Genomic DNA, 8,345 nt, shown 5'->3' on the forward strand with positions numbered 1-8,345 from the left:
ACTACTACTACTACTACTACTACTACTACTACTACTACTACTACTACTACTACTACTACTACCTACCTAACCTAACCTAACCCTAACCCTAACCCCTAACCCCTACCCCCTACCCCCTACCCCCTCCCTCCTCCTCTCTCTCTCTCTCTCTCTCTCTCTCTCTCTCTCTCTCTCTCTCTCTGTGCCATCATATCCTTCAAAATGCGTTCTGCCACAACTCCACAAAAACAAGCAAACCTTTTATCTCTGGGAGTTGTATTCAAATCTCTAGCATTGTTAATCTTAATCCTAATAACTTTTTACATTTCAAGCTTAATCCTAACATCGGTATATATTTTGCAACCTACCGATCTTCTTAGAAGCTTGCAACAAAATTTCTCAGCCCCGCCGGCTACAGGTCCCCCCGATCACCCTCGTACCGATTTAAGACACATTGTGATCGGAATGGTTGGCTCTGTCAAGACATTGAGGCACAAAACAGCTTACATTAAAGCATGGTGGCGGCCTAATGTCACTCGAGGATACCTCTTTTTGGATGAAGCTCCACCCGCAGAGTTTTTGCCTTGGCCTTCATCTTATCCTCCTTTTCGTGTCAATGACGATGTCACCAAATTAAAAGTGTACCCGAAAATATTGAATCCGATCCAAGTACGAATAGTGCGTTCGATTTTGGAGATATTTAGAGAGCGTGACAAAGGTGTAAGATGGTATGTAATGTCGGATGATGACACCGTTTTTGTGGTTGATAATTTGGTGGAAGTTCTAGCAAAGTATGACCATACTAAGTACCATTACATTGGCACACGATCGGAGTTTGTCAAGTCTAATTCCGATTTTTCGTTTGATATGGCATTCGGTGGAGCTGGTTATATTTTGAGTTACCCTCTGGTGGCTGCATTGTCGACAAAGTTGGACGACTGTATTGATAGATATTCCTATTCTTGGTTTAGCGATTTGACATTACACGAATGTTTAACCGATTTAGGAGTCACTCTAACTCAAGAAAATGGCCTTCACCAGGTAATCGATCATTTTTTCTGAGTTACATGTTGATCACAGCTTATACAGTTTTGTTATTACTGCTGTTAATTAACAACTCTTGATCCATTGGTGTTGTTAATCACAGATTGATCTTCGTGGTGACGTATCAGGTCTTCTATCGGCTCATCCACAATCTCCATTCCTCTCCATCCACCACCTTGACACTGTTAACCCAATTTTCCCTTCCATGAACCGCTCCGAGTCCATTAACCACCTCATGAAAGCTGCAAAAGTCGATCCTTCTCGTCTTCTTCAACAAACCATATGCTACCACAGACCAAGTAACTGGTCTTTCTCAATCTCATGGGGCTACTCTGCTCACATTTACGAAAGCATACTCCCCCGGAGCACCTTAAGGAAACCCCTCGAGACATTCTCGCGTTGGAGAAACGCAAGCCAACCGTTCTACATGTTTAACACCAGGTTGCCATCAAAGAATCCATGTCAAGCTCCCCATGTGTTTTATTTTGATTCTGTTCATCATCGTGTCGATGGAGGGAAGAGGAGGACTGTTACGACTTATTCAAGAGTAGCGCCTCGTGGTTTGAGGTCATGTTCTTCAACTGGTAACCACTCTGCGGATTCCATCACCAAAATTGAGGTCTATTCATCGCCAGAAGTACGGTTGGAGATGGGAGGAAAGGACTGCTGCGACATAGTACATGCAAACAATACTCGAGTCATATACAGGTCTTGCATGAAGGGTGAAGTTATTGCATGAGTTTGATTCGAAAGTTTAGAGACCATGCACTGCAATACCCGAAAATAGGAAAAATGGATCAATTCCGCTTTTAATTTTGTCACTGTACGTTGTCGTCGTTTACAAAGTATTTCACAGTTACAAGTATTTTTTTTTTCTTAGAGTATTCAGTAGATGTAATACTCTGATTTAATTATGTATATTTGTACGTATAACAGAATGTGTGTAAGTTTTGTTCTGGCAAACTAGGGTATGCATTGTATTTGGGACTTCACTGATCGACTTGTGACGACTGCATGTATGTGGTGTCTTATATATTTGTGTACGAGTCACTTGTTAGGATGAAATTTTTAGTTCTTTGGCAAATAAATATGAACGGCTAAAGTTTGAGTAACACTTGCAAAATGTAGTGTACCAAAATAGTATGACCATACTCATATATGACCTAATTGCACAAGCTCAACCATAGTCAATAGATAACTATAAAATCTTTTTCTTACTGTTAAGAGTTCCATAACAAAATCCTTACAGCCTCAAGAAAAAGAAAATGAGAAAATGGGTGAAAAATTTAAGTATGGAAAAGGAGAATCAAACAGAAAAAGTTGGCTCAGACTTGGGTGGTGAAAATATAAGGGGGCGGAAACCCCATTTAACCTAGCATATAGAACCCGAATCACTTCAATCGTCTAATTGCATAATGTATGCAACAAATGCAGAGAACCTATGCCTTGAGAAACTCATTTAAATTAGAAAGTGCAATCTGTTGTATAACTAATGGGCCTTCTGAATCCCAATTAAACGAGCATAATCCACCCACCTGCAAAGCAAAGTAGTTTAGGGTCATTTTTGAAGGGAAAAAGATTTGGTGTATGTGAAAAATTGAGACAGCAAAAGTTCTCACAATAATGAACCCAAGAATGTGTTGCCCGTTCGAACGGCAAAGCATATTGCACTTAGCATTAGCTTGTGTTGATGTAGTAGTGGCTCCAACATCCTTTGTTCAATAACACCAGCCAACACTTGATACCTGTTATAGAAATTGTGATTGAGATGATTAAAAAAAATATATTCCATTGCCCTCAAGTCTGCACTAACAAGTCAATTCCATTTACAAAGCACTAAATATAACTCCACCTAATAAATATTTTTTGTCCAATTTAAAACTTTATCTACTTGGACATCACTTTCATTCAAATGTCTCATTCATACTTTTATGAGGACAACTCAGTTCACTCTCAAGGGCAATTTTTCATAAGGTGATTTCAAGGTCCTCTTATGTTTTACATCTGGTGGCTTTAGCATAAGTTCCAATAAAACAAAATAAACAAGAGAGCTTAAAGGAAAACTGCCACCTTTCGAAAGAGATGATAGATAACATATATCTATGATGTTAAATGTACAAATTAGATAGGTAGAAATGCAAAGGAAAGACAACGAAATTGGAAAGAGATAACGTAAGAACCAATAGCAATTAGACCAACAAAAAAAGAACAAAGTTATACCATTTCACTGAACAAAATAGCACTGATCAAAGTTAACTACCTGAGATTGCTAGAAACTGCCATATAGACACCATATGCAAGGCTAGTGGATACTATAGGAACATTCTCAGCTTCACCCTCTGAAGAGCTACCAACAGCCTTCTTTGCATTGACCAAGGCATTTGTAACAGATGTGCCAACCTAATCAAAAATGAGATGCATTATGAATCAGCACTCTGAAATTTACATATGAACAGAAACTTTGCATATTAGTGCGACTTAAATATGAACAAAAGCTGCATAGGAAGGGTGTCTGGCCATTAAGAGATTCAACAATGGTATCCTTTTCAACAAGTATTATTGAACTACAAGCATCAGTACAATGTATGATTGGATGAACAGATGAAGGCCATTAGGATAATATGATACAACCGGAAGGCACTAACTGCACTTCACATATTATATAAGAAAGAAACTTGGTTATTAATACTGCGCTGAGTTTTTGGATATAATGCCCTACCAAGAATAGGTGAAGTATTATCTAATCAAATGCTTCTTGATATTTGGCAATACACTTGGTTGAACACAAACTTGACTTTTCAGTCATCCTAGAGAGTTTGGCTGCCTCCATAGGCCTTAGTCTATGGAGCACACAAGATAACCTACAGATGTGAAAGAATCAAGAAATAAAAGGTGGTCCAGTGAAGAGGTTCCTAGCAAAAGCAAAAAAACAGAAAAGATTTTGACTGTGGACTTTAAACAGAAAAGATGGATTCTTCTCTCACCCGGAAATTCACTGCCAGTGACAATAACTTATGAGCCTAGACAGAGTATTCTTGTTACTATGCGACAATGCATTTATTTCAACTATATAACTCGACCCCTCACATTTTCTGGCGCCTTCCTGTCTTAAAAACATAAAGGTATGACAGAGATTGATATATCATTGAAAGAGTGGACTATGCATAAATTAAAAATTCAGACCACTGTTATTCAGTGCATGAAAAGACTATATCAATAATAGAGGATACTATGCCACGACATATCAATATTGTAACCTAACCAAAGCTTTCATGAGCATCATCAAATGCTCGAAAACAAAGAAAAGGTCTGAACGATATTCCAGTGGATGGCCAACCCATCCCCTAAAGTTGGCAATGTAACCTTTAATATCCCCAACCAGCGAAATGTTATAAATTGACAGACCCTTGTTATAGTCCCAGTCTTGACTTAATTTTTTTTTCAAATATCCAGGAGTACCTTCAATACATCTTTGGCAATTGGATGTTTCCCAACCATTTCCCACTCAAAAGGGAGAATGATTGGCTTGAGATATCAATAAGAAAAGGGAAAAAAAAAAAGAATACAGAAGTCGACCATATAAATATTTAAAAGTTTTATTTTATTTTATTTTTTGTTAAGCGTACGATATGTTTGTTGTGAGATTTATTTGGCCAACTTTAAACTGATACATGTGAGAAAATTGTTCATGCAAGCAAGCAATCCAGCATTCACATATCAATGACAAAGCAATTTCCAAAAGAACCAGTAACAAGAAGCTAGGAAAATACTAACCAGTGATGAAGCAGTACCGACGACAAAGAGCTTGCTCCCATTTCTCTGCTCAAACAAATGAGGATTATGAAATATATATATATATGATGCCATTCTTACTTCAAAACTTCAAATAAAATCCTCCTTACCACTACTGCACCAATCCTCTGTAATAAGGAGTATGATATTCCAGAGAGAGCGATCTGTAGACAGAATTTTCAAAACCTATAAGTAACTTTATCAAGATTTTACTCTAATGCTTACGAACTTTAGGGGTTCATAGAATAGTAACCTGGAATGCATTATCAGGGCAACCATGGAAAAACTTGGTGATTGCCCCTGCACTTAGTCCAAGTGGTGGGCGAAGAGAAACAGTTGGGGCAGGGAGATATACAAGCATGAAATCTGCAATTATGGCCATTACCTAAGAGAAAGATATAGCAAATATGAATGATAGGAAGTAAACAGATTCAAAAGAGAATGGAGGAACAACGCATCAATACTGATTTTTCCATACGAATAATGATTTTTTGAAGAATAATCCCAAGCGATCTCCATTTAATACTTAAAAATCACCATTAAGGAAGTCCAGTGCTGTAATAGAGATTTTACAGGCAAACAAAATATGCTAGATATTGCTTATGCACCTGCTGAGGCGAAATAATATAATCTAAGAGTAATCATTTAATGCAAAGTAAGTACAATATTTATCTATGAAAGCCTGCAAGAATGCTTTGATCTGTATCAAATGCTATATCCGGTTAGCATGTGATTATAAAGGTCATGGGCATGCGTACTGTACATATAATGCAACTAATTTTGAGAATTATGTACAATGTGACTAATTCATGTACCAATTTAGAGCAGTAGGAATACAATTGAGAATCATACCACATCTGCAAATACAACTTCGAGCTCATTGAAAAAGTTCTCCTTGCGCTTCTGGTACTCTGCAGCAGTCTACAAAACGAACGCATTTGGATGAAAATTGGAAATGAAAACGAAAAAAACAAATAGACAAAAGGCATTGTAATTCGAGAGTGAAAATTAGAAAGAGACCTTGGTGAAAAGACCAACGCCACACTCCATGAAGACCTTAAACAAGAAGAGATCATCAGCCAGCAATCGCTCCCTAAACCCAGCGAACTGCAGCAGCCACGAAAAGAAGCCGCTCTTCTCGAGCTCAAAATACTTGTCCACAACGGCGCCGGGGATCCGGCCGTCCTCGATCGCCGCCGCCAAGTCCTGCGGCAAGCTCTCCAGTCCCCGGCCGGACTTCTTCAACACCATAAGCGCCTCCACCCTGTTTTTCCCGCCTGCATTGTCCTCGCCTCCGCTGTCCCCGCCGCCTCCGCCTCCGTGGGAGCCTCCGCCGCTGAATCCGCCGTCCCCGCCGCCGGCTGAGAACAGCACGCGGCGGAATTGGCGGCAGCGGTGGGAGAGGGAGGGGGCGGAGACGCCGAGGCGGAGGTGGACGACGGGAGAGGCGGAGAGCGAGGGAAGTAAACGGTGGGGATTGAAAGAAGCGGCGGCGGTGGCGGAGGAGGAGGAGGAGGAGGAAATGAAGCAGAGAGAGATTGCCATTGCTTTCTTGTGAGAGAGAGAGAGGGAGGGGGGGGTAGTTTAAGAGAGGGTCCGAGTCTAGGGTGAGTCTGTCTGGTTCTGAGCTTTTCTCTCTCTCTTTCTCAGTCTGTGGGTTTGTACTTTTTCTCTTCCAGGGCGTTAGTTTCGGAGGAGACGGAGAGATACGGAGAGAGACGAACCCACAGCACAGCTTTATTAGGGGTTTTTGGCTCCCGCTACCACCACCACTCGCACACTCCTCCGCGTTCACTCCACGCTCCAACGTTCCTATGCTCTGAATTTCTGAAAAAGATACGCGTCTTTAATTTCTCAGTGGTGTGCGGATGTTTTTGTTTAGTTTAGGGTGGCGCGTGAAGGCACGCGCTCTTGGTTCACGTGAGCTGGGGTCTTTTGACACCCGCTACCACTACACTCGCGCCCACTTCACGTTCCGACGTGGGTCTGCAATCTGTGCCTTTTCTTTTTGACTTTGGTAGTTTGGTAAACCCAGAATCATTTTGAATTTTCAGACAAGGAGTGGCGCGTGTTGCGACGCGCGGTTGGATTATTTGGAAAAGTGTAGGGATGGTTAATTATGGTAGGAAATATATGGGTGGGTGGGTTGGGTCGTATCAAGGTTGGTAGGGAATTGGATGTTAAGGTTTTGTTACCTGTTATTTTCAGGAGCAGAAGAATCTGAGAAAATGGTTTCTGTCATTTTTTCAAATAAAGAAATAAAGTTTTCTGTCCTTTCCGGGAAAAATATTCGTACTCAATTTCCGGTTTTGCTAGTTGCGGAGGAGGAATTATTATGTGTTCTCTCTTTACACGTTCTTACAATCTCAATATATATATTTTTTTAAATGAAATCCACACATTCATTCTCAGTAACTTAAATGTTATAGTGATTTAAATCTTGTCTTCATATAAAATAATTATTAAAAATGAAAAGTTTATGTGTGAATTACAATTTGAGGTGTGTGGATTTCATATTTTACTGTAGCTACTTATTACTAGTCAACAATTATGTTTGACTAAATTGTTAAGTATTCTATTATTGTTGAACACCATGTCTAAATTTGATGGTTTCTTACTTGATTTTAGACTTAGCATCTGCTTCCAATACCACCCTCTTCCCCTCTTATGAACAGTATAAGTTAAAATACAATACTGTTTCGTGTGTAATGTTTGTATAAATTAAAATTCAGTATAAATTCAATGAGGTTTGTAAACCTCTCTTACGGTTAATTGTGAACTCCTTTTTTCTATATATGTAGATGTGGTTACTCTCTCGTTAGCACGATTGCTCATTGTGTTATGGTTAAAGTAAAAGGTCATTCTTCTTTTATAGTCCTAGTTAAGGAAATGATTTCAATATCTTCGTTTTCTTTATCTTAGCATTAAATTACCTATATTATTTGAAATTTTGTTTTCGTATATTTTATTTCAGAACTTTATGGTCTATTTTATTTTCCAAAACTATATGAAAGCCACTTTGAAATTATTTGGTGAAAAGAAAATATGTATAATAACTTGAGGCTAAAGACAAAATGAATAATTGGGGAAGTATTTTGCATGGATCCGAGTACAATGTGTTATTGATGAACCATATATAATGAAGTGATGTGACAAGGATAGTATAAAAATGATTCCTAGTCCTCAAACCTTGGAAGAGTAGTCAAATCATTGTTGTTTTCGCCATCAACCAGACAACTAGACAAGAATGGCTAACTGCACAAGCCCCTATTTTATTGTGAACTCCGAACCAACCAGCCTCTATTTGAATATGTCAATCTACATTAGTGTTGATTTATAATACGAACGTACGACTAATTTAGTTATGCTTAACTATCTATATACACTTGATTTAGATTGTTTTAAGGGAGCCTCTGTTTAGCTACCTATGTTGTTGCACTTATTATAATTTGCCTGGCAATTGATTAGAGTTCGGTTGATGACTGGAGATAATATATATATATATATATATATATATATATATATATTAT

The 8,345-nt window shown here is 38.8% G+C and overlaps 2 protein-coding genes across 2 annotated transcripts; one reads left to right on the forward strand and one right to left on the reverse strand.

Moving 5' to 3' along the window:
* The first annotated feature begins 444 nt into the window (after window positions 1–444).
* Window positions 445–1,762, forward strand: LOC101293755. Its single transcript, XM_004293120.1, has 2 exons — window positions 445–1,020; window positions 1,127–1,762. Exons 1-2 carry the CDS (start codon window positions 445–447, stop codon window positions 1,760–1,762), a joined length of 1,212 nt encoding a protein of 403 aa, XP_004293168.1.
* Window positions 1,763–2,272: 510 nt separating this feature from the next.
* On the reverse strand, window positions 2,273–6,360 carry LOC101294046. The gene is made up of 8 exons (XM_004293121.1): window positions 5,836–6,360; window positions 5,668–5,736; window positions 5,069–5,200; window positions 4,926–4,979; window positions 4,798–4,842; window positions 3,284–3,423; window positions 2,643–2,768; window positions 2,273–2,558 (listed from the first exon to the last, which is right to left on the reverse strand). The coding sequence occupies exons 1-8, from the start codon at window positions 6,358–6,360 to the stop codon at window positions 2,513–2,515; spliced, it is 1,137 nt and encodes a 378-aa protein (XP_004293169.1). The 3' UTR covers window positions 2,273–2,512.
* Window positions 6,361–8,345: the final 1,985 nt, after the last annotated feature.

Source organism: Fragaria vesca, linkage group LG2 (assembly GCF_000184155.1).
Source record: "Fragaria vesca subsp. vesca linkage group LG2, FraVesHawaii_1.0, whole genome shotgun sequence".
NCBI classification, from domain to species: Eukaryota; Viridiplantae; Streptophyta; class Magnoliopsida; order Rosales; family Rosaceae; genus Fragaria; species Fragaria vesca.

Excerpts from the sequence above, each read along its gene's own strand:
- LOC101293755 (XM_004293120.1), top strand. The coding sequence starts at position 445 with ATGGTTGGCTCTGTCAAGACATTGAGGCACAAAACAGCTTACATTAAA. Across the intron at positions 1,021-1,126 it reads AAGAAAATGGCCTTCACCAG|ATTGATCTTCGTGGTGACGT; the intron begins GTAATCGATCAT and ends TGTTAATCACAG.
- LOC101294046 (XM_004293121.1), bottom strand. The coding sequence starts at position 6,360 with ATGGCAATCTCTCTCTGCTTCATTTCCTCCTCCTCCTCCTCCTCCGCC. Across the intron at positions 5,201-5,667 it reads AAGTTGTATTTGCAGATGTG|GTAATGGCCATAATTGCAGA; the intron begins GTATGATTCTCA and ends TCTTTCTCTTAG. Across the intron at positions 2,769-3,283 it reads GCAGTTTCTAGCAATCTCAG|GTATCAAGTGTTGGCTGGTG; the intron begins GTAGTTAACTTT and ends TTTCTATAACAG.